Genomic DNA, 26,317 nt, shown 5'->3' with positions numbered 1-26,317 from the left:
CAGTATCTTAAACGATTAAAAAAAGAAGACAACCTAAAAACCACCTACAACTGCCTTGGCGAAATTAAACACCCAGGGAAGAATTCTAATTAAAATAGTACCCCCCCCCCTTCCTATGTATACTCTGTTGAGGTATATAACTAAGCCCTCTCTAGACACTTCTGTATATTACCAGATATTATTTTTTTTTAGCAATACCTACGAACTTCTTCAAAACTCATAATTCACAAACATAATAAAACAGTATATTACTCATATTTAAATGGGGACAAAAAGAAATCTACTTCACCATACAGACTTGTAATCACATTCCTTTTGCTAACTTTGCCTGCAAAAAAAAGAAGAAAAAAAAATTAAGATAGAAAAAGCAGAAATGTATATATATATATATATATATATCTATATATATATATATATATATATATATATATATATATATATATATATATATATATATATATATATATATATACATATATATATATATATATGTATATATACAAACACACATATTTATATTTAGTATATATGTTTAATCATATATCATATATGTTATATATAATAACTGCATGTTTATTTATTTTTGTATGTATGTATGCACAATTTTTTTTTGCTTTTGGAAAATTGGCATCCTGAGATATGCATCTTTGACAATACTCTATTTTTATATGACGCTTTTCAACCTTTATTTCAACTAATTCACGTTAAGTTACAAAAAAAAAAAAAAAAAAAATGCTCGTCCAAAATATAGTGACAATTAAACAAAAATTGCCAAGTTCAGAAGAAACAGAAGCAATTTCAAACGCAGTACCTTAAACGATTAAAAAAAGAGGAGAACCTAAAAATCACCTACGACTGCCTAGCTGAAATTGGACCCCTAGGGAAAAATTCTAATTAAAATAGTGCCTCCCCCCTTAATGCATTCTCTGTTGAGATATATAACCAATCCCTCTCTAAAGACTTCTGTATATTACCATATATTATTTACTAGCTGTTGGGGTGGCGCTTCGCGCCACCCCAAAACCTAGTTGGCGGGGGCGCTTCGCGCCCCACCAAGCCCCCCCCCCCCCCACGCGCGTAAATCGTTACGCGCCATATTAGTTACGCGCCATTGTAGTTGTGTCCCTGTGTCCCACCTGTGAATATAGATAAAAGAGAAAAGATTTCTCTTTTCGTTAAAGATATATATATATGTTTTTAACTACGTAAAACTTGCAAATATACAACATTCTTCGATGGCCCATTGTCTGTGCATATAAATCGATTGTCAGGTTTACCGACTTTTGAACATGCAACACAAAATTGTCCACGGGAAAAACAATCCGTATTCAGATCTATACCTCATTATTCTAATGATTACCCTTGAGCTTTAATGATGGTGATTGCTAATCGAACATTCCCTGTGTCCCCGTCGTCATTTATATATCCCCCTGTGCCCCCGGCATCCCCGTTGTAGTTGTGTCCCTGTGTCCCGGTCGTCATTTATATTCCCAGTATCCCGGTCGTGATTTGTGTCCCAGTGTCCCAGTCTCTAATTTCTCTTTGAGCGTCCCGGTCGTCATTTATATTCCCTGTGTCCCGGTCTGTAATTTATCTTTGAGTGTCCCGGTCGTCATTTATATCTCCCGGTCGTTATTTGTGCCCCAGTGTCCCAGTCTGTAATTTCTCTTTGAGCGTCCCGGTCGTCATTTATATTCCCTGTGTCCCGGCTTTTAGTTTTCTTTTTCTCCTTTATTTTTCAGTTTTTAGTTTTTTTTATTTGTTTTTAGTTTTTTTCTTTTTAGTTTTTTTTTGTAGTTTTTACCTTTTTTTAGTTTTTTTTTCTTTTTTAGTTTTTTTACCTTTTTTTTAAGTTTTTTTTTTAGTTTTCTAGCTTTTTTAGTTTTTTTTCTTCTTTTGTATTAATGCTAAAGCCAAGGTTCGAGCCTGGAACCTCTCGGACCTAGAACCTGGAACATAACGCTTTACCAACTCAGCTACTTCGGCTTGAATACATTCGTTTTGAGCAGCTTCCTCGGCTGTTGCCATTGTAGGTTCTTCAGTCATTTTACAATTGGAAATTTCTCTTTCGACGATCTTCTTACAATTAAAAATTTGTCTTTGAACGATTTTCTTAAATACATGTGTCCTGGTCGTCATTTATATTCCCTGTGTCCCGGTCGTCATTTGTGTCCCGATATCTCAGTCTGTAATTTCTCTTTGAGTATCCCGGTCGTCATTTGTGTCCCGGTCTGTAATTTCTCTTTGAGTGTTTTTTCTTTTTAGTTTTTTATGTTTTTTCTTTGTTCAGTTTTCTTTTTCTTCTTTATTTTTCAGCGTCACTATGAAATACATATCGCCGAACCTTTGTTTTTTCAACTAAAATCTGGTAGGCATTGATGACCTTATCCAAGTCAAAATCACAAACCCAATCATCATCGCTATCATTTTCAGTTTTGATATGTTTTGACTCTCGCTGTCCAGGTGGATTTTCATCTAACTGCGCGGTTTTGCGTTCTTTAGCCGCAAGCCTGTTTTCTTGCTGTTCTTGTGATTCCTCGGCACGCTTTCTTTTCTTGCGTTCTCTATCAGCCACAAGCCTGTTTTCCTGTTGTTCTTGTGATTCCTCGGCACGCTTTCTTTTCTTACTTTCTCTATCAGTCGCAAGCTTTTTGACATAGACTCTTTGAGCAGCTTCCTCAGCTGTTGCCATTGTAGGTTCTTCAGTCATTTTACAATTAAACATTTTTCCGTCCACGATCTTCATACAATTAAAAATTTGTCTTTGAACGAGTTTCTTAAATACTTTTAATGACGTCATCGTCAACACAAACATGACGACAACTAACTTCATGACGACATGACGTCACTCGACAGACATAACACACAGACAACTTATTTATATATATATATAGATTTGCAATACAAATGAACTTCTTCAAAACTCATAATTCAGAAATATAATAAAACAATATATTACTCATATTTAGATGGGAACAAAAAGAAATCTACTTCACCATGGAGACCTGTAATTACATTCCTTATCTAACTTTGCCTGCAAAGAAAAGAAGAAAAAAAACATAAAAAAAGCAGAAAAACATTATATCAATCAAACAGTTCATGGTAACGAACTGTAGTAAGGAGCGACCCGGGCTCAATAGTAACCGAAACTCTAAAAAAATGGAATTTAGGTACCAATAGTTACATCAAAAGAATCGCATTTTAATGCTGATTTTAAATATATAGGTTTCATAAAGATCAGTTATACCCATCAAAAGTTACGAGCCTGAGAAAATTTACCTCATTTTAGAAACTAGGGGGAAACACCCCCTAAAAGTCATACAATCTTAACGAAACTCACACCATCAGATTCAGCGTATCAGAGAATCTTATTGTAGAAGTTTCAAGCTCCTATCGACAAAAATGTGGAATTTCGCATTTTTTGCCAGAAGACAGATCACTGATGCGTGTTTATTTGTTTATTTTTGTGTTTGTTTTTCCAGGGGTGATCGTATCGACTGAATGGTCCTAGAATGTTGCGAGAGGGCTCATTCTAACGGAAATTAAAAGTTCTAGTGCCCCTTTTAAGTGACCAAAAAATTGGAGGGCACCTAGGCCCCCTCCCAAGCTCAGTTTTTCCCCAAAGTAATCGGATCAAAATTCTGAGATAGCCATTTTATAAACTACAGTCGAAAAACCTATTAACTATGTCTTTGGGGATGATTTATTCCCCCGCAGTCTTCGTGGGAGAGGCTGCAAGTTACAAACTTTGACCTGTGTTTACATATAGTAATGGTTACTGGGAAGTGTACAGACGTTTTCAGGGGAATTTTTTGGGTTTAGGGGGAGAGTTCAGGGGGGGGGGGGTTACGTGGGAGGATATTTCCACGAAGAAACTTCTCATGGGGGAAGATAATTTCAATGAAGGGGGCGCAGGATTTTCTAGCATTAATTGAAAAAACAATGAAAAAATAAATATGAAAAGTTTTTTCTGCTGAAAGTAAGGAGCAGCAATAAAACAAAACGAACAAAAATTATTGCACATTTGAGGGGTTTACTTCCTCGTTATACCTCACTCTTTACGCTAAAGTATTTTTAGTAATTTCAACTATTTATTCTACGGCCTTTGTGATTCAGAGGTCATTCTTAAGGAATTGGGACAAAATCTAAGCGTTAGCGTAAAGAGCGAGGTATCGACGAGGGTTGATACCTCGTATGTTTTATGAAGGGTTGATTCGTAAAAACATTAGAATACAGAAGTTCGTTACGTAAGTTAATTCGTAAGTTACGTATATTTTTTACCAATGAAAACGTTTGTAAAACATTAAAAGTCGTAGTTGCTTTTTTAAGTAATCAAAAACTTGGAGGGCAACTAGGCCTCTTCCCTCGCTTCGTTTTTCTCAAAATCTTCCGATTAATTGCAATTAATTAATATGCAAATTTCGTTTTAATTATTTATGTGCGGAGAGCCAAGATCAAAACATGCATTAATTCAAAAACGTCCAGAAATTAAATAAAAAAAGTTTTTTTTTAAATGAAAGTAAGGAGCAACATGAAAACTTAAAACGAACAGAAATTACCCCGTATATGAAAGGGGCTTTTCCTCCTCAACGCCACGCTCTTTACGCTAAAGTTTCTTACTGTTTTAAAAATAGAGTTAAGAGAAAGAGTCAAACTTTAGCGTAAAGAGCGAGGCGTCGAGGAGGAAAAGCCCCTTTTATATACGGAGTAGTTTCTGTTCGTTTTAAGTTTTAATGTTGCTCCTTACTTTCATTTAAAAAAACTTGTTTTATATATATATATATATATATATATATATATATATATATATATATATATATATATATATACATATATATATATATATATATATAGGCCTATGTATGAGTAATAACTACAAGTTTATGTATTTTTTTATGTATGTGTGTACAAATGTTTTTTGGCTTCGTTTATTTTTTTTTATTTTTTTTTTTTTGAAAATTGGTATCCTGAGATTTTCTTGCAATGAAATGATATAGATAGGTCACGAGTTTGAAAAAAATTTAGCTAAGAGCCTTTTCGAAGATTCTACAAAAAAAAAAAAAAAAAATCTACAGGTGGTAGAGTTTGTAAAAGCCATGTAGATATGACCACAAGCTTGTAAATGAGCCATTAGGTATCTCTAGAATGGTCGGGTAACCTGCTGGTCATACTAATTTTGCAGGAGTCTGCTGGTGAGCAGAAGATTTATGAAAGAGGGCTGGGAGGGGGATTATACGAGAGGGGTTCGTATTAACCTCTAGTTATGGGTTTTGGACCCTAATTATTGCATTTTTACACTTTTAAGCTTTTCAAATTAAAAGGTGGCAACAAAAAAGTTGTGGTTAGTGCCATATTGCACTTACATATGGTAGAATCAAACAGTTCGTGGTAACGAACTGTAGTTAGGAGTGAAACAGTCAAATAGTAACCGAAACTCTAAAATACTGAATTTTGATACCAATAGGTACATCAAAAGAATTGTATTTTTATGCTGATTTTAAACATATAAGTTACATCAAGTTTAGTCTTACCCATCAAAAGTTACGAGCCTGGGAAAATTTGGTTATTTTAGAAAATAGGGCGAAACATCCCCTAAAAGTCATAGAATCTTAACGAAAATCCCATCATCAGATTCCGCGTTCCATTTAACCCTTCAGTAAAAGTTTCAAGCTCCTATATACAAGAATCCGGAATTTTGTATTTTTTGCCAGAAGACAGATCACGGATGCGTGTTTATTTGTTTTTTCCCTAGGGGTGATCGTATCGACCCAGTGGTCCTACAATGTTACGAGACGGCTCATTCTCACGGAAATCAAAAGTGCTAGTGCCCTTTTTAAGTGACCAAAAATTGGAGGGCACCTAAGCCCTCTCCCACTCTCATTTTTTCTCGAAGTCACCCAATCGAAATATTCAGATAGCAATTTTGTTCAGCATAGTCGAAAAACCTAAGAGCTATGTCTTTGGGGACGACTTAATCCCCCCACAGTCCCCGAGGGAGGGGCTGCAAGTTACAATATATAGTAATGGTTATTGGGAAGTGTACAGGCGTTTTCAGGGACTGGGGGGAGTCGAGGGAGGGGTTACACAGGAGGACCTTTCATGAAGGAACTTATTATGAGGGAAGAGAATTTCCATAAAGGGGGCGCAGGATTTTCTAGCACTATTTAAAAAAAATGAGAAAATAAATAAAAAAGAAGTTTTTTCAACTGGAAGTATGGAGCAGCATTAAAACTTAAAACGAACAAAAATTATTACATATATGAGGGGGTTCGTCTCCTCATCAGTACGTAGTTCTTTACCCTAAAGTATTTTCAGTAATTTAAACTATTTATTCTACGGCCTTTGTGATTCAAGGGTCATAGTAAAAAAATTGGGACAAAATTCAAGCTTCAGTGTGAAGAGTGAGGTATTGACGAGGGGCGAACCCACTCATATATGTAATAAAAATATACAAGTATAGAAGTTCGTTACGTAAGTTACGTATATTTATTACTAATAAAAAAATTCGCAAAAAAATAATAAGTTCTAGTTGCCCTTTTAAGTAATCAAAAGTTGGAGGCAACTAGGTCTCCTCCCCCAGCCCTTTTTTTATCGAAGTCATTCGATTAAAATTATGAGAAAGCCATTTAGCCTAAAAATTAATATGCGAAATTTCGTTTTAATTATTTATGTACAGTGAGCTAAAATCAGAACATGCATTAATTCAAAAACGTTCAGAAATTAAATAAAAAAACAGGGTTTTTTTTAACTGCATGTAAGGAGCGACATTAAAACTTAAAACGAATAGAAATCATTCCGTATATGAAAGGGGTTGTCCCCTCCTCAACGCCTCGCTAGTTACGCTAAAGTTTTTTTTTTACTGTTTTAAAAAAAAGAGTTGTAAGAAAGAGTCATACTTTAGCGTAAAGAAATATAAAAAGAAAAAAAAAATTAAGATATAAAAAGTTTGTTACGTAAGTTAATTCTTAAGTTACGTATATTTTTCACTAATAAAAACGTTCGTTAAAAATTAAAAGTTCTAGTTGCCTTTTTAAGTAACCGAAAAATTGGAGGGCAACTAGGCCTCCTTCCCACCCCTTATTTCTCAAAATCGTCTGATCAAAACTAAGAGAAAGCCATTTAGCCAAAAAAAGAATTAATATGCAAATTTCATTTTAATAATTTATGTATGGAGAGCCAAAATCAGACATGCATTAATTCAAAAACTTTCAGAAATTAAATAAAAAAAAAAAGTTTTTTGAAATGAAAGTAAGGAGCGACATTAAAACTTAAAATGAACAGAAACTACTCCGTATATGAAAGGGGCTTTTCCTCCTCGACACCCCGCTCCTTGCACTAAAGTTTGATTCTTTCTCGCAACTCTACTTTTTAAAACAATAAAAAACTTTAGCGTAAAGAGCGGGGTGTCGAGGAGGAAAAGCCCCTTTCATATACGGAGTAATTTCTGTTCGTTTTAAGTTTTAATGTCACTCCTTACTTTCATTTCAAAAAACTTGTTTTTTTATTTAATTTTTACCAATTAGAATCCGGTTACGTGTCCAAAGAGGAAGGAAAAGGAGAAACTTGCAATACCTGAAATAACTACTCCGGATTCTTTTTAAATCAATTTTTCTCACGATGGGGAAATTCCTGCCGTCATGGATTATCAAAATGAGATTTTTATGAGATAATCTCTGAAAATACAGTAGCATCCTTCGATATAGGAGTCACCATTTTGGGCTCTTCCATCTAGGTATTCATCCCCTGAACTTTCTTTTCACTCAAAATTGAGAACCGTTACCGCTTTTGAATATTTCTCCTACTAATGGCTTATCAAAATAGAATTTTTCTGAAATAATCTCTGAAAATACAGTAGCATAGCATCCTTCGTTATAGGAGTCACAGTTTTTGGGATCTTCGATCTGGGTATTCATCACCTGAACTTTCACTCTCTTTTGCTGTAGCTGCTATATTTGCTCCATTCTCAAAATTGGCACCCCTTCAACAAGTACTTGGGATGCAGACATTTCCCACTCGACTGATGTTGTATCATATAATCGTAATAGTTACATTTCACAGTGGTACGGTGTTTTTGAGATTTGTCAAAAGGCCTTAAACTGCTGGGGACAGGCAGCTCAAGTACCCGCACTTCCCACAGCGCTTCATTGGAATTACGTATTTTCATAAGGAAAACCTATTGTTAGCTGATTGGAGGATATTTTACTTTTATCTGATGATATTTTGTTGAGTTAATGAGGTGAATTGACTAACTAGGTAGTCATATACTCTTACACAAAATTTTGGAACTGGAAATAGATGCTGAAAAGTGTTGAAAGTTAAAGTTGTCGAGAATCGTGCGTGTTTTTTTTTTTTTTTTTTTTTTTTTTTTTTTAATTGAGCCTTTTAGTTTTTCTTTTCATCTTTTTTATACTCCTCTTTAGTGTATTAGTGTTGTGCAAAGAGGGTAACAATAAATTATTATTATTACTATTAAAGTCTTGACACCTCACAGGGACTAAATTGCAGAAAAATATTAAAAGTAAAAATTTGCTGTAAAATAATGTTCAATTCATGTTAGTAGCGTAATCGTAAATGATGAGTAGTTTCATGTTGTTAAGAAAATTCATTTTTTCCTTGCACTTAATTTTAAAAAGAATCTGGAAATATTTGTTGGGTTTACTTGAAACCATCAATCTTTAGGTAAACGAATCCGAATTTATCCTTAGGAACTAGGTTTTGGATGCTGGTTAAAATCAAAAATAGTTTTAATATTGATGACAAGGCTAAGTCATTGGTAATGTTTCTTACACATATCTTTTATTTCTATTAGTGCGAGTTATCTTCTAGTATCTATTTCTGTGATTGTTTCTATTGATTTTAAGCTTGACTTCGTTTTTTATTGTAATTTTTCTCCTTGGATGTATTTTTTTTGTTTTTCTTTGTTTTGTTTTTTAGCTTTTCTTTGACGGGTTTTATATTTTTGGTTGCTATGGGGTTGGTTTGTTCTACAGTTGTAACTACAGCCATGATGCTTCATTTCACAACTAGGGAAAAATCTTCGTTTTTTAGTAAAGAACAAAATACAGTCTAGTAAAAATGTGGTGAATGTGATTTTATAAAGTTGAATTTGAGGTTGAGACAAAAATAGTTGATTAAACAAATGGCTACACAAATGATTCTAGCTCATTTCACAAATTTGAGTTTTATGAAGTTGAGGCAAAAAATGTTGATTGAGTAAATACCAGCAAATGTAATTAGACATGACATTTCCACACTCTTTTTTCTTGATGAATATGAGACTAAACTTCTAAAGTCAAAAGAATTGTTCGGGGCTTAAAGGTTTGAGAGAGATAGAGGTTGGGGGAGGGGTTCTAGGAAAATTGTGAAAAAAGGGGCCCATATCCAACAAAATGTTGTTGTTTCTTTAAAAAATTCTTTTCTTTCAAAAAAGAAAAGAACTTTCATTCTTTTTTCAGATGAAAAAATTCTTTTTTCAAAAAAAAAAGATTCTTTCACTATCCGACTAAAAAATATGTACTGATTCCTAATCTAAAAAATCTACCGCTCTAGCTCATTTCACAAATTTGAGTTGTTTTACGTTGAGTTTGAGGGTGAATTTTTTAATATAAAGAATGCCGTCTTGAAAATAACAATTCCAAATTTAGGAAGTGGTTTAGGAGTTTGATTTAACATCCCTAATACATCACAACATTACTGCAACTTGGATTGAGGATGGAGAGGGTGATGTAGTCTATGAGGCAAATTTGAGGTACATAAAAGTCTGACTTTTTCAAAAATCGTCATCGTCCACGAGTTTCAAAGAAGTAGATTTGAGGTACAAGAAAAAAAAAAAAAAAAAAAAAAAAAAAAAAAAAAAAAAAAAAAAAAAAAAAAAAAAAAAAAAAAAAAAAACTGATTTGTCAATTGAAACTAGAACAATTCCTGAAAACAGAATCGCTAAAATTATTATGTAAATTTCACAAGTATTTATGGTGTCTGAGTGATAATTTTGATTTTTATTCAAACTGGAACAATACCTGAACATTTTAAAATTCGTTTGGTTTTCCTTTTGCTTAAAGTGACTCGTTACGTGATTCTGTGGGATGGAATTCAAGTTTAGAATGGTGATTTTTGTAATTTGTAAGAAAGATCGATGTGGACAAGAAAGTTGTTGTGACTGAAGTAGGAGGTGGAATCATATAAACGAATCAAGCAAAACGCAAAAACGAATGTGACGGCTGTTCAGAGGGATCATTTTCAGATGTCATGCCAAAATTCTAACACACATGCAAGGGCCATTGAACAGCACTTGCGATTCTTGGTCAAGCAAAATGAGTCCCAGAGGAGGAGTTTAAATCGCCTGATAGGACAATTTGATTTTAAAACCGATTATTTATTTTGTTCGAGCAGAGAGGTTTTTGAGAAGACTCACAATAAGGAAAACAGCTTTCATGTCCGCACAACAGAGTTTTCGAGAAGACTCACAATAGAGAGAGGGACTCACACAACAATAGAGAGAGAGACTAACACAACAGAGGTTTTTGAGAAGACTCACAATAAGGAAAACATTTTTCATGTCCGCACAACAGAGTTCAGTGAGATACCGGTGGGACTTTGTCAAAAGTAAAATGATCACTGGTCTGAGAAAGTTCACGGTCAAATTCTAGCAGAAATTTTGGATCTACCGGAAGCAGATGTTGAAAACCACAAAACATGTTACTGCAGCTTTGCATCTGGCAAGAAACTCCCTTTACAGAAGACATATTGCTCTTCACTAATTACTAAATGGACTTGAGAAAAACTTGTTTTTGCTAGTTTTTATTTCACTCCTTTTGGTGATTCAGACTTTTGGCATTTGCAAATTTGTTGACGATGACATCATGTTTCAGTTATTTACTCATTTAGTCTTTGAACATACATTTAATCGTTTTTCATTTAGTGTTAAATAAGAGAGTGTTAATAGTGATTCAAAAGTGTTACGCTTCTCATTTAGTCTGAACACACAGTTCAGACTACTTTTATATACTAACTTAAGCTCCTCCTTAGGCTGTCATGAAACATTACTGCTGCACCCCCTTATTAGAATAAATAAAAGCATCTACAAATTGCATAAATATTCTTCTGGCATTCCACATTGGAAACTAGAGTAAAACCCAGTTTATTTCAGGGGCCGATTCTCTTGTTGAATTTTCAGATTTACACACATGGCTTTATGTATGTACAAAAAATATATAAACCTCTTGCTTTATAATTATACAATGACGCAATCTTTGTTTTTCATTGTGCAAATTTCAATTCTTTTAATTGTGCAAATATCTGTTGTAACTGGAGGGAAATGTTTAGATCAATGTTCTCGACGTGACCACACTACTGATGAACACTGTGCAAGAATATCTGGCGTTGCCGGCATGCCGTTCAATTTTAAAGGGTCTCCTTTTAATGTAAACGTTAAAGACACCAGATACACGCCTATACTAGATGCTTTTCAATCGTATATAAAAACAACAAAAATCTACAATATGACATTTGAACAAGAACGACCTAAATTTTATACGGTTTCAGTCAACCAATTTTATACTTACGGAAGGGGAAGTATGATACTACAACTGTCTGTTTCAGAAAAACAGGAAAGCGAAATTATTACGATAGAACACGAAATTTGGCAGTCAGAGGAAATGAACGAAGCAAAAGGATACACTATCTTTGAGGAAGACATTCAAACACTTGAAAATAGATTAAATGCCCGCTACAAGATTAATGAATTTAAAGGAAAGAAAAAAGATTTACTTTCCTTTAAAAACTGCAGAGTGATGTTATCAAGGTCTGCCATGACTCTTTTTACATTGATAACTATAAAATATAAGCTGAATAAATATGACTATATCAGTTCTGCTCTTATACCTGGAGTAGTATTTACCGAAATTGATAGTTTTTTCAAAGAAGACATGCCCGAGGAATGCGGAAAACAGTGGCGTGAGCATTTCAGAAACATGTATATGAAAACCAATGGAGGCAATACAAGATTATTGGAGCCTCACAGAGCTTTTGTTACTTTAGAACATAAAGATGACAATTTTTTTTTGTTATTTAACTGTCCTCAATTTTGTACGCATCTAGTAATGGAACCTAATCAAGAGCGACGTGTTGGCTCGTATGACTGGCCCCAGGAACGTTTAGAATTTAGCTTAGCAGTCAACGCTGAACACGAGGGTATAAACTTCTTATTTAAAACGGATATAGAAGGTACTTCCATAGAAGTCATTCTATATCGAGATGGCTTCGTGGTAATATCAACAGATGGCAACGGCATAGAAAAACATGGTGGGAAGAACAAATTTAGCCGACCACTTCCTCCAGGCTGTCTAGCGAAAGTGAAGAGTGAACGGAACAAGGAATTTCAACGAGGGAATGGGCTATCCTACTATTGTTTATTTACATTTGAGGTTGATATCGATGATTACGTTAAGGTTACAGTTAAATCATACAAAAGACAAGAACTTAGTGGGGAATTAAAGCTAAAGAAACCTTTACAAGCAAACGGTATTAAAGAAGTATATCTTCATGGGACGGGTTATAAATCTAAAGCAACCCAAACCGAAGACCAGAAGCGAAAGCTAATAATTTATGCAATCAATGGAAAAAATGAACGTCCATGCAATCCTCTTATAAGAAATGACCATGGAGTTATTAACGTTGAGCGTTCCCATATATATGCAACAGAGGCATTCCTGCCTCCTCAAAAACGAGCCAACGAATTTTCTTTCCCGCGTCGGTTGAAAATTAAAAAAGATTTTGGAAATGTAACAAGTCGAAGCTTCATACCTACGGTTAATTATAACCATCGTGGAAACATATATACCACTCATAGATGGGATTCTCAAAAGTTTAACCAGACAAATTTTAGAAGACGAGAATATGGAGATGAGACATCGTCTGGGTCTGCTATTAAGCGGAATATATTCCTTCCAGTTGTCCTTTTTTGTGTTTTCCTACAAATCTTGACATAAAATATGTATAATAGCAAGAAAATTTTATAGGAGTCAAAACTATAAAAAAAGCATATTCGTAATTTTCGATCAATTGAGTATCACTTTTTAATATCTGTCATAATGGTTTTAGCCCATTGCTAAAAATATTCTATGATAGACAGAGCTATAGTGTTGCCTATAGCAAAGAGCCATGACACCTCAATGTATTGTTATTAATTTTTTTTCAGAGAAACTTCCGATGGAAGGGGTGGTCGTAAAAAATTTAGAGGGGGCTCATTCCATTAGAAATAGAAAAAGTTTTAGTCCCCTTTTAACAATCAAAAGGGGTAGAAAAGCAACAAGCTCCCCTTAAATATGCCCGTTGAGTCACCAAGACATAAGCGGTCCTTTATCTTCGGGTAAGAGTAAAGCAAAATGAAAATAAAAAATACATATTATAAGTATTATTTTCTTTTTTATCGGCTTCCGGTGATCTTTGAATATATCTAAAGATTTTCTGCTTCCTCTTAGGGGTCTATTGTGAGACTAAGCCCTATCCATACTCCCTTAATGAATTTAAAAGGAGAAAACAACTCCGAACAGACATCTATTAATTCAGAGTGAGTAATTCCTTTTATTGTTTGAACCTGATCAAAGCAGCATCCATTTCATTTACAGTTTTTCTTGCTTCCTTTTTTTATTGTTATGGTGATTTCGGTAAGAGCTAAGTAAGTAAACAAACAAGGAATTAAAAGAAAAAGAAGACATTTTTACAGAATGAATCATAGCGAATATAAACTGGGAAAGAACGAATGTGAAAGCTGGAAAACAAAATGGTCAATATTTGGTAAATGACCTTGGCATGGGTATAGGATTGTTGCTTCGATTACCTCTACTATTCTCAAACAATCCACCTATTGTTTGCGTATAGTATTTGTCCTGATTCTTATCTTATTGAAGCAGGATAAAATAAAATTGTAAAGTTGGATTTCCTATCCATACTCCCTTAATGAATTTAAAAGGAGAAAACAACTCTGAACAGATATTTGTTAAATCAGAGTAAGCAATTCCTATTATGTTTGAACCTGATCAAAGCAGCATCCATTTCATAAGCAGTTTTTCCTCCAAAAAAACCTCTAAATACTCCATACACAATGTTAGTTATACTTTCATAGAAAATAAGATATTATAACGAAGCAGAAATCAGCTACCATATAAATATATACATTTGTAACAAAGAACTCACAATAATGATATGCTTTGTTCGTCCATATCCTTTCATGCTCTAAAACAGTAAAACAGACTAACTCATTGTCAGTTGGTATATACTCAATAAATATTCAATAACAAAGTAGACCTATTAATAAACTAAAAGATTACAAGCGCGTAAATTTGACAGTGAATGGGGGTAAAAAATTGAATAGATATAAAATGAGTGACTCCACGCGTTTGAAAAATGTATCAGTAGTCCCGCGCAGTTATTTGCATGCTAAACGTATGTGTCACCCTGTTACCCCGTCAGAAAACAGGGGAAAAATAAATCAACAAACACTTACTGCTCGTTTACAGAGAGTAGATAGATAGTACAATATATTCTTATTTCTTTAAACAAGCAATAATTGTGTATGTATTTGTAAATCTTTTCTCAAAAGCAGTATCCTATTTTTTTATTTTTTTGGGGAGGAGGGGGGGATAAGAAAATTGACATCCTGGAATTTTTTGGCCTGAAAAAACGACCTAGATAGGTCATGAGTTTGAGGAAATTCGTTAAGAGACTTAATTTTGGAAAAATTCATTTAAATAACGTCACACTTTTCATCAGTATTGTAATGACACCATACAGTAATATAAAAGGAATCATACGTGTAACTGCCATAAAAGGGATAAATATCCTCCAGAGCCAATGCTGGCGCATAAGGTCAAGAATCGATATTTCAGTTGCTTTGTCTTTTTTTACAAGGTCAAGTAGCAAGCTAGTCACCCAACCCTACTGTGGCGGATAAAATTTCGTCAGCTTCAGGGATTAGATCCCACGACCCACAAGACCCGGTATCACCACTACTCCAAAAAGACCCCACACGGCAGCCAGCACTACACTGCCGACGTGACATAGAAAATCAAAAAGATTCTCCTGAGCCATTGCTGGCGCATAGGGCGTCAAATCTACGATTCAGTTGCTGGGTCTTTTTTTACAGGAACAAGTGGCAAGCTTAACACACAGCCTTCCTGCGGCAGGGATCACGCCCCGGACCCTGTATTGTCAAGCATAGTATCAATCAACTGTGCTTGGCAATACATAGGCTAGCTGCCATAAAAGACATCATGTCCGAAATCATTCTCATCGTAGTGTCTATTTCAGTGATAACATTCACAGGATAAAAACTAGCTATGTTTATGAAGACTTATCGTTCTTTATTCTTCAAAAAAACTAGCAGTTATATAGGCATAAAAAATATGCCTACAGGAAACAATAATTTGCAATTCTTATAGATGATGATTCGTTGGAAAAAAAGAACTCTTTGTCAAAGCACCTAAACTATAAAACATGATAAGACCAAAAGCGCGACCCGAGCAATGTAAATCCACAATGGGTGAAAATGAACACATGGACCATCAGATGAGACTAGACATATCCAAGCTGCTAAAGAAAAGGGTATTAAACAATTTCTACCAAGAGGCCAGGCCATTAAACGTGACGAGACATATCCAAAAAGCTAAAACAAGAGAAATGTAAAAAATGTTTAAGGGGATGCTTGATAAGAATAAAGCATATATAAATGTGATTAGAAAACAAGCAAAAATAAGAATCACAACAGCTAAAGCAAAAGGTATGGAGCAAACGACAGCGAGAATCACATCGAATTGCAAACGAAAATTCTGAACAGCAATGGGTAGTTAGAAACAACATAATTCAGTAGCGTCCATAAGAGATTAAATAAAAAAAAACTAGTTTTTTTTACTGAAAGTAAGGAGTGACATTAAAACTTAAAACGAACAGAAATTACTCCGTATATGAAATGGGTTGTCCCCTTCGCAATCCCTCGCTTTTTATGCTAAAGCTTTTAATTGTTTTAAAAAGCAGAATTATGGCAAAGAGTCAAGCTTTAGCGCAAAGAGCGAGGGATTGCGATTATATTACTAGCTCCTTAGAAAGCCTTAGACCCATCAGCACCAACGCCTGAGGAAGAAAAAGAGCTAGCAGTCACCAAGCTGAGGTATATGACATTCCGTGAGGAATTGAGTTCTACTTGTGAATTCTGTTTCCGAGTCGAAGCAATGAAAGTAAGTGTACTATTTTCACCAGTATTTCTTAAGTAATGCACCAACTACTCATATATGGAGGGGATGGGCTTGTATCTGTTTGAAATTAGAAAACATTTTTGACGCTTTAACCATTTTTTTTACGTGCTTTACCAAAAATTTGACATCGCCTGGGTTTCCTAAATTGGTACAACTAAAAAAAAACAGCCTTTCTCGGAAGATATAAAATGTGTAAAGGGGGGGGGGGGCTAAATTTTTTTTGAATTTTTGGACACTTTTTGTTCAATGTGTCAATTTTTGTAATCGGACCCCCGCTCCCAAACAGAAATTTCTGCGCAAGTAGGGCCTACCTAATTCTCTTACTGGGGTTCTTTTTATGCTAGACTTTAAGCCTACCGGTGTCTAGCATTTTCATTTTGGCATGTGGATATGAGACTTAAAGCAATATATCAAATGGGGGAAACTATTAGAATCGGTTTATCTGTCGTATCGTGGAATTAATTTTATGTCTCTTTCCGTTTCTGACATTATAAAAACTTCTAAAGGTACTTGCATATTAGCCAGTCGAGAAGTGAAGTTAGGTTAATTCTATTGAAATATGCCCAAATATAATGAAAATATAATACTTTGGTTTCTGTAATAATATAATTTGGGCTAAATATTTGCATATTAGGGGACGGGGTGTTGCTAAAGTAACCTAAAATTATCACCCGTCATTTGTGCTTGTGGCTATGAAACCAGTTTTCTTAGATCTTACATTCAGCAAACTTCTTGAGTGTACTGGCTAATACGGAAGTGTCTTTTTGGAAATTGCTCGATATGTCACTTCAGTATGTTCTCCAAGCCTTGCCTTGTGCTATATTAGAATTACAAAGTAAGGACACCTAATGTTTTTACTGCAGTATTTTTTTGTTTCTTTATAATTCTTTTTAAGTCTAAAATCTTTAAAATATTCTAAATAAAACTTTGTAAAATTATTGGCTACTAACTCGTTAGGTACCAGTCGTTCGTCGACGCTTTTTTTGTAACTTTAACTTCATCCGTTGACAAAAAGGTTTATTTCTTAGCTCGGGCATGTCCACTCTTTCATTTCAATAAAAGGCGAGGCAATCATTCTCCATTTGGGTAGTTTTATCAAAACATCCTAGGTGAATTTTTATTTTATACATTTTTAATTGTAAAGTGAGCTGTCTGAATTGCCCTCCTTTTCCATGCCATTTCATATAATAAAAATTATATATGGGCGCATATAAGTACGTGTAAAAAAAAACAAGTAAATAGATAAAATAACCTCTGTGGTGTGCAGCTTTTGCCTCGCCCAATACGTATATAAATCTCTAATCAACTGGCAATTAATGCACATTCTTGTTTCGTTCTGCAAACTATTTGTTGGGACACGTTGCATTTGACAGGTTTGAAATGTGTCTCCCAGCTGCAGTAAAAATGAATCATTGCTAACCCAAACATATGGAAATGTTGGGTTTTCATTGTTTTTTTTTTAAATAATGCTAGAAAATCCTGCGTCCCCTTCATTGAAAGTCTCTTCCCCAATAAAACGTTCCTCCATTGAAAGATCCTCCCACGTAAACCCCCCTTCAACTCTCCCCCCAAACCAAAAAAATCCCCCTGAAAACGTCTGTACACTTCCCAGTAACCATTACCCTCCCAAGGCGACTGCGGGGGAGTAAGTCGTCCCCAAAGACATAGTTATTAGGTTATTCGACTATGGTGAATAAAATGGCTATCTCAGAATTTTGATCCGGTGACTTTTGGGAAAAAATGAGTGTGGGAGGGGGCCTAGGTGCCCTCCAATTATGGTGAATACGCCGATACGCTGAATTTGATTGTGTGATTTTCGTTAAGACTTTTAGGGGGTATTTTCTCCTATTTTCTAAAATGAGGCAAATCTTCTCGGGCTCGTAACTTTTAGGGTAAGACTAATCTTGACGAAACTTATATATTTAAAATCAGCATTAAAATGCAATTCTTTTGATGTAACTATTGGCATAAAAAATCCATTTTTTAGAGTTTTGGTTACTATTGAGCCGGGTCGCTCCTTACTACAGTTCGTTACCACGAACTGTTTGATTGACATTGATTGATTTAATATTAGAAATAATTGTTTATTGTTTTTTTTTGCTTCAGGATCATGATACTATGTTGTTTGATTGTGTATGAATTATTTATGTAATTTTTTATTTTCTCGGTACACGGTTTCACTTTTCTTCTCATTTTAGATTAACTCATTGTTTTTTTTGTTTTTTTTTTTGCTTTTGTTTTTTTCTCTTCTATTTTTTGTTCTTTTTTGTTAGTAACACACCCTCGCAAGCAACGCTTTTGGTGTGGTACCGATTTAATTGTCTGTGATATTTCTTTTGGTTAACAAATTAATACTACTACTAAAAAAAAAAGAAAAAAAAGAAGAGACTGAGCGACAGGACCTTTAAAACTGTAAAATGGGTGGGCGGAGGAGTTGCAAAGAGCACACTTAAGTGTCTTGATACAAGGATTATCTTTGGTTTTGGTGGCCAGCCTCACCACACCTGGAACATTTTCGGGTACCTGAGCACGCAGACGCAAAATGACCATATGACTGGCAAAAGAAGCACTGGGGTGGCAAGCGTTGAAATGCACTAATGGGGAGTCTTTCGTACCCTATGATGGGCGGATAGCGAATAGAAGACTCGAAGTCCTCTTTAGACTCAAAACGAAGCTTTAACAAACGGGACTATAAATATAATGGTCAACTTGGATGTACAGTTCAACGACACCAACTTCCACTTCGACTTGGATTTGCCATGACTATACACAAGTCGCCAGGTCAAACATTTGAATTCGTTGGCGTCAACCTCCGGACTGCTATTTTTTATCATGGTATGTTGTATATGACATTTTCCCGTATTAAAAGATAATGTAGCCTAAAAGTTCTGCTACCACCTGAACATGAACCGCAACCACATTATGGCGTGTGGACGGAAGCATTGACTATAAAACATCTTATATTTTTTTTTAATATTAGGTAAATGAGCAATAATTGTGCATATATGTGTTTATAAATTTTTCCTAGAAATCAGTAGTATATTTTTTTTTTTAAAACTGGCATATTGACATTTCTGATTACAAGAACGATTTAAATAGGTTGCAACTCCAAGGAGGAGCCTGTATTTTTCCAAGGGTAAAGTCTAAAGCCTAAAGTCTATCTAATCAAGTCGAAAGTGACGCCATGACATCAAGAAGAATTTAAAATTGTCTGCAGTTAGATGTCCAGCGACAATGACAATCAATATATACAGGTCTGCCATGCAACCGTGCCAGGGACCGCTAGCGAAGCCGCTGGTCTCCCGTTACTATAAATATATATACATTGGATATCGATCATTGCACTAATCAGATTTCTAGTTTACAGAGAGTAAAAAAAAGAAACATAATAAAAAACGGGTTTGATAATAAATAGGTTAATAATGAAAAACTATAAAAAAAAATGGGTTTTCATTTTCAGAACAGTTTATAAGTGGCCATGTAAGAGTCTTTGACAAGCAACAAATTGGACGTTCAAAAATTCATCCCTCAAATCACACACTAACGCGATCATTCACGGCAGCGTACCAATTACTGTTGAACAGACAGCTGAAGAGGTGTACACAAGTATAGGAACTGCCTGTAACGTCTAAAAATATACTTTGAAACAAGATGGGGTCGAAGAGACGTTACGTATGCCCATGAAGAAATTAGGTTTCAAATCAGTCACCAGTTGAAAGAGCTATATTTAGTTGAAAACAGACTTATTTTCTAGAATTGTAGAATACGACAAAACTTGGAAACACCATTTGAAACGAAGCCTAAGCAACATCATCTTGAGCGGCAGCAAGCCAGTCTCCAACACGAAAGCAATTCAAGCCCTAACATTCTGCAGGAAAAATCATGTTTTTATTATCTATGGGTTTATGAGGGCTTACATAGTACGTGTATAGCTAATCCTTCCACATCCCCCAACAACTCACTTTTATTGAGTAACGTGCCAATCTTCAATATAACTTTTGTTGGATGCCTTAGATCACGTTAACTCACCTCCTTAGCCAACCAGAGTAGACGCTAGCCAATCAGCCTAATGGAACCCCAAAACCAAATTTACAGTATCCATAAATTAAAAATCAATCGGATTTGATTCAACTAACCCACATCACGACTCACGCAAAACATTGACATCAAACTGACTAAGTTTCTCTTGAGAAATCAATAATAATACATTTCAAGTGCCATTGAAACAGGACATTTATCTGATAATCAGGGGCACGGGCTCCGACAGTTCACTAGTGTTTTACTTTAGTATACTAGTCAAACAAAAATTCGGTTTCTTTGGCTTTTTCATTGCTGTGGCTTTTCTCTGTCCTTCGACCCTTGTGAATTTTTCATGTCATATATAATGGATTTTGATGGCAATTTTTATGAATTTTGCCCATCTACTTTGTTCGAAAAATTAATCTTCCCATGTTTCTTATGAAAATCATAATATCTGGTTCCTTAGTTTAGGAGGTAATCTTCTCTTTCTACTTTGCAAAAAAGAAAAAATTATCTGTTCAGCGCATCGCCCAATCTATATGTTCTCCAATAAATTATGGCACAGGGCCAAGTCAAATGCAATTATGGTTGGACTAAATTCATAGATGAAATAATAAAAAAATACCACGTTTATTCAATAGTAAAAAATTGCAAAAAAGAAATATGTGTATAATAAATATGTCAAATATGTTTATCAATATTAAGAATACCCAACTAGAAAGTCTAATCGAAGATTTAGCAACGGTTCCCATCTATTTTCCAAGACCACATTCTCTTGAATCCTGAAGCATAACCTTGCGTCCCCATTTGAAGAGTTTACAACTTTTTCACTATTATAATCATTTAGATGTGTACAATATTAGGTAATTGCTTAAAAATTCTTCCTAAAATAACCCCACGGTGTTATATTGTAGCCTCAAGGTTACATGCAGTCCTGGTTTAAGATGAGAAAAAGAATGAAAAATAAAGAATGAAAACCTCCGACAAAGCAGCCATAAAAGCACGCCCACCCCTGGTTTGAGATGAATTGAAACTGACAACCTGTCCTGCTTCATCAGCAAAATAGATGTCATGGACCAAAAATCACAAAAGGCGTATACTCCCTTGTTGGAAGCCCTTGATTTAAAATGAGAAAAAAAGAAAAGGAAGAAAAAAAAACTGACAGCCTGCTCTTCTTATAACAGTAAATGGAAGTCTCAGACAAAAAAACACAAATGGCGCAGGCTCCGTGGTTGGAATCCCCTGGTTTAAAAAGTGAAATACAGAAGAAGAAAAAAACTGACAACCTGATCTGCTTCAACAGCAAGCGGAAGTCACAGACCAAAAAGCCCAAAACGCAAAAGGTCCATGGTTAGAAGCCCCTGGATTCACATGAGAAAAAAAAGACAAAGAAGACAAAACTGATAACATGCTCTTCTTCAACAGCAAATAGTAGTATCAGACCAATAGAAAACAAAAGGCGCATGCTCTCTGGTTGCGATCCCCTGGTTTAAGATATCAAAATGAAGAAAAATAACTGACAATTTACTCTGCTTCAACAACAAATGGAAGTCACAGACCAAAAAGCTTAAAAAGGCACAGGGTTGGAAGCCCTTGGGCTTCCAAACATGAGAAAAAAGAATAAGAAGACAAAACTGATAACATGCTCTCCTTCAACAGCAAATGGTAGCATCAGACCAATAGAAAACAAAAGGCGCATGCTCCCTGGCTGTAATCCCCTCCTTTAAGATGTAATAAAAATGAAGAAGACAAAACTGACAACTTGCTCTGCTTCAACAAAAAATGGAAGTCTCAGACCAAAAAGCACAAAAGACAAGGGATTCCTGGTTGGAAATCCCTGGTTTAAGAAGAGAAAAAAAAGGAGAAAAAAAACTCACAACTTGCTCTGCTTCAACAGCAGAATGAAAATCTCTAACCAGATCAGCACATCTAAGTACTTGACTTGAATGATCTGCGTAGCATTGTTGAACTGATACTTTCAAATTTTCACATATAGGCTGAGCACTCTGACGATTCAAAAGTTCGTTCACATCATGGACTGCTCTTTCAAATTCAACTTCTGCAGTCCTTGTATTGCGTTTATGCTAGAAATCAGGTATTGATTAATATATCCGCAGTCTTCATATTAAACTTTTGCACAAAGTAAAAGAATCTTCACTCGATTAAGAGCAACCTGCTCCATAATCTTAACTTGAACCAATTAAATTTGAAATTGTGATAGAGTATAAACTGAGACATAAATAATTAAAATATATGGGAAATGAAATGTCAATAAATTGAAATACAATGAAATGAAAATATAAACTGAAATATAAATTTTAAAGTTAAATCGAAATAACTGAATCTATAATCAATTTATAATCAGTTACAGCTAGTACGTATTTTAACGAGCTCATTTACGTAGCTCGTAACTACCAAGCTCTTTCTAACAAGCTCGTAACTGTTTATCTGCTTATTTCAATTTTTTTCTAAATAATCAGAGATCTATTTATGTCAGGCACGCACATAGTGTTTTATTTTCCAAGGAGAGGGGCAATAATAAAACATAATATTTGATATTTTCAATAAAAATTGCCCAGAAATTCGGTGAAATACAGGATTTCGGAGAGGCCCCGGGTCCCCCTCGTTCGTTCCTGACTTAGGTTGCAATTGTATTGTAACCTAACTCCTCAGACTTTTCATTTTCATGCCGCAACTAAGGATTATAGAAAATTTTGTGGCACACTACGCAAAGATTTTATTTGGGCATTTTTACTTGCTCCCTGCTTTAAGCGGCGAACATGGGCTTGATGGAATCCCATATGAAAAAGGAATATATTATTGGTATATGCGTAGCGCAGGGTTACCGCTAGAGCAACGTTTGACTCTTTCTCTCAATTCTAATTTTTAAAACAGTAAAAAACCTTAGAGTAAAGAACAGGACGTTGAGGGGGGAACAGCCCTTTCATATACGGAGTAATTACAATTTATTTCAAGTTTTAATGTTGCTCCTTACTTTCAGTTAAAAAAAAATGTTTTTTTTACTTGATTTCTGAACGTTTTTGAATTGCTGCATGTTTTAATTTTGGCTCTCCGCACATGAATATTAAAATACAATTGCATATTAATTTTTTTTTTTTTTGGCTAAATGGCTTTCTCTTAGTTTTGATCGGACGATTTTGAGAAAAAACGGGTGGGGAAGGAGGCCTAGTTGCGCTCCAATCTTTTGGTTACTTATAAAGGCAACTAGAGCTTTTAATTACGAACATTTTTATTAGTAAAAAATATCCGTAACTGACGAATTAACTTACGTAACGAACTTCTATATTCGTATATTTTTATTACGTATATGAGGGTTTCCCCCCCGTTACTATCTCACTCTTTACGCTAAAGCTCAAAATTTTGTCCCAATCCTTTAAGAAAGACCCCTGAATCACAAAGGCCTCAGAATAAATAGTTGAAATTACTAAAAAACTTTAGCGCAAAGAGCGAGGTATTTAGGCGGAGGTGAACCCCTCATATGCGTAATAATAAGTTTTAATGCTGCTCCTTACTTTCAGTTGAAAAATTTTTTCATATTTATTTTTCATGTTTTTTGCTTTAAATAATACTAGAAAATCCTGCACCCCTTCATGGAAATTCTCTTCCCACTTGACAAATTCCTCCATGAATTTGTCCTCCCAAGTAACTCTCTCCCTCGAACCCCCCCCCCCCTCCAACCAAAAACAATCCCCTGAAAATGTCTGCACACTTCCCAATAAACATTATTATATGTAAACTCTGGTAAAAGCTTGTAACTTGCAGCCCCTCCCCCGGTGACGGTGAGGGAGTAAGTCGTCCCGAAAGACATAGTTATTAGGTTTTTCGACTATATGAACAAAATGCCTATATTAAAATTTTGATCCATTTACTCTGGGAAAAAATGAGCGTGGGAGGGGGCTTAGGTGAACTCTAATTTTTTTTGGTAACTTAAAAAGGCCACTAGAATTTTTAATTTCCGTTAGAATGAGCCCTGTTGCGACATTCTAGGACCACTAGTTGATACGATCACTAATGCAAAAAAAAAAAAAAAAAAAACAACAACTAATAAACACGCACTCGTGATCGGTCTTCTGGCAAAAAATATGAAATATCACATTTTTTTTTTAGATAGGAGCTTGAAACTTCTATAGTAGGGTTCTCTGATACGCTGAATACGATGGTGAGATATTTCGTTAATTCTATGACTTTTAGGGGGGTGTTTCCCGCTATTTTCCAAAATAAGGCAAATTTTTTCAGGCTAGCAACTTTTGATGTGTAAGAACAAATTTGATGAAACATATATTTAAAATCAGCATAAAAATTTGATTCTTTTGATGTATCTATTAGTATCAAAATTCCACTTTTTAGAGTTTGGTTTACTATTGAGCCGGGTCGCTCCTTACTACAGTTCATTACACGAACTGTTTGAAATTATAAACATTTGCAATACAAAACTAGTATATCATGTTATAGACTATCAAACAGTTCGTGGTAACGAACTGTAGTACGGAGCGACCCGGCTCAATAGTAACCAAAAGTAAAAAAAATGGAATTTTGGTACCAATAGCTACATCAAAAGAATCGCATTTTGATGCTGATTTTAAATATATAAATTTCATCAAGTTTAGTCTTACACATCAAAAGTTACGAGCCTGAGAAAATTTGCGTTATTTTAAAAAATAGGGGAAAATACCCCCTAAGAGTCATAGAATCTTAACGGAAATCACACCATCAGATTCAGCGTATCAGAGAACCCTACTGTAGAAGTTTCAAGCTCCTATCTATAAAAATGTGGAATTTTATATTTTTTGCCAGAAGGCAGATCACGGATGCGTGTTTATTTGTTGTTTTTTTTGTTTTTTTCCCCAGGGGTGATCGTATCGACCCAGTTGTCCTAGAATGTTGCGAGAGGGCTCATTCTAACGGAAATGAAAAGTTCTAGTTCCCTTTTTAAGTGATCAAAAAATTGGAGGGCACCTAGGCCCCCTCCCACGCTAATTATTTTCCCAAAGTCAGCGGATCAAAATTCTGAGATAGCCATTTTATTCAGCGTAGTCGAAAAACCTTATAACTATGTCTTTGGGGACGACTTACTCCCTAAGAGTCCCCGTGGGAGGGGTTACAAGTTCAAAACTTTGACCAGTGCTTACATATAGTAATGGTTATTGGGAAGTGTACAGGCGTTTTCAGGAAGATTTTTTGGTTGGAGGCAGGGGTTGAGAAGGAATATGCTGGGGGAACTTTCCATCGAGGAATTTGTCATGGGGGGAGAAAATGTCCATGAAGGGAGCGCAGGATTTACTAGCATTACTTAAAAAAAAAAACAATGAAAAAGTTTTTTTTTCAGCTGGAAGTAAGCAGCAGTATTAAAACTTAAAACGAACAGAAATTATTACCCATGTGAGGGGCTCACCTCCTCCTAATACCTCGCTCTTTACGCTAAAGTATTTTTAGTAATTTCAACTATTTATTCTGCGGCTTTTGTGATTCAGGGGTCATTCTTAATGAATTGGGACAAAATTTAAGCTTTAGTGTAAAGAGCGAGGTACTGACGAGGGGGCGAACCCCCTCATATATGTAATAAAAACATAAGAATACAAAAGTTCTTTACATAAGCTAATTTATAAGTTACGTATATCTTTTACTTATAAAAAGATTCGTAAAAAATTAAAAGTTCTAGTTGCCTTTTTAATTAACCGAAAATCGGAGGGCAACTAGGCTTCCTCCCCCGGTCTTTTTTTCTCAAAATCATTCGATCAAAATTATGAGAAAGCCATTTAGCCAAAAAAAATAAAAAAATATACAAATTTCGTTTTAATTATTCCTCTGCGGAGAGCCAAAATCAAAACATGCATTGATTCAAAAACGTACAGAAATTAAATAAAAAAAAACAAGTTTTTTAAATGAAAGTAAGGAGCGACATTAAAACTTAAAACGAACAGAAATTACTCCGTATATGAAAGGGGCTTTTCCTTCTCAACGCCCCGCTCTTTACGCTAAAGTTTTTTTTACTGTTTTTAAATGTAGAGTTAAGAGAAAGAGTCAAACTT

The 26,317-nt window shown here is 34.9% G+C and overlaps 2 protein-coding genes across 2 annotated transcripts in view; one reads left to right on the top strand and one right to left on the bottom strand.

Moving 5' to 3' along the window:
• Window positions 1-231: 231 nt before the first annotated feature.
• LOC136026562 (MICOS complex subunit MIC19-like) overlaps window positions 232-26,317 on the bottom strand; it is a 45,381-nt gene continuing 19,295 nt past the window's right edge. The window contains exons 4-5 of the mRNA XM_065703251.1: window positions 22,145-22,351; window positions 232-328 (exon numbers count right to left, since the gene is read on the bottom strand). Of these exons, the coding sequence (XP_065559323.1) occupies window positions 305-328; window positions 22,145-22,351 (231 nt within the window). The 3' untranslated portion in view covers window positions 232-304. The remainder of the gene's footprint in view (window positions 329-22,144; window positions 22,352-26,317) is intronic.
• On the top strand, window positions 9,373-12,986 carry LOC136025615 (uncharacterized). Its single transcript, XM_065701609.1, has 2 exons — window positions 9,373-10,393; window positions 10,517-12,986. Exon 2 carries the CDS (start codon window positions 11,184-11,186, stop codon window positions 12,984-12,986), a length of 1,803 nt encoding a protein of 600 aa, XP_065557681.1. The 5' UTR covers window positions 9,373-10,393; window positions 10,517-11,183.

This window comes from Artemia franciscana, chromosome 4 (genome assembly GCF_032884065.1).
Source record: "Artemia franciscana chromosome 4, ASM3288406v1, whole genome shotgun sequence".
Lineage (NCBI taxonomy): Eukaryota > Metazoa > Arthropoda > Branchiopoda > Anostraca > Artemiidae > Artemia > Artemia franciscana.
Note: the sequence above shows the minus strand (reverse complement) of the source record. Positions and strands in the feature narration are given on the sequence as shown.

Coding starts and splice junctions, on each gene's coding strand:
- LOC136025615 (XM_065701609.1), top strand. CDS start 11,184: ATGGCTTTATGTATGTACAAAAAATATATAAACCTCTTGCTTTATAAT.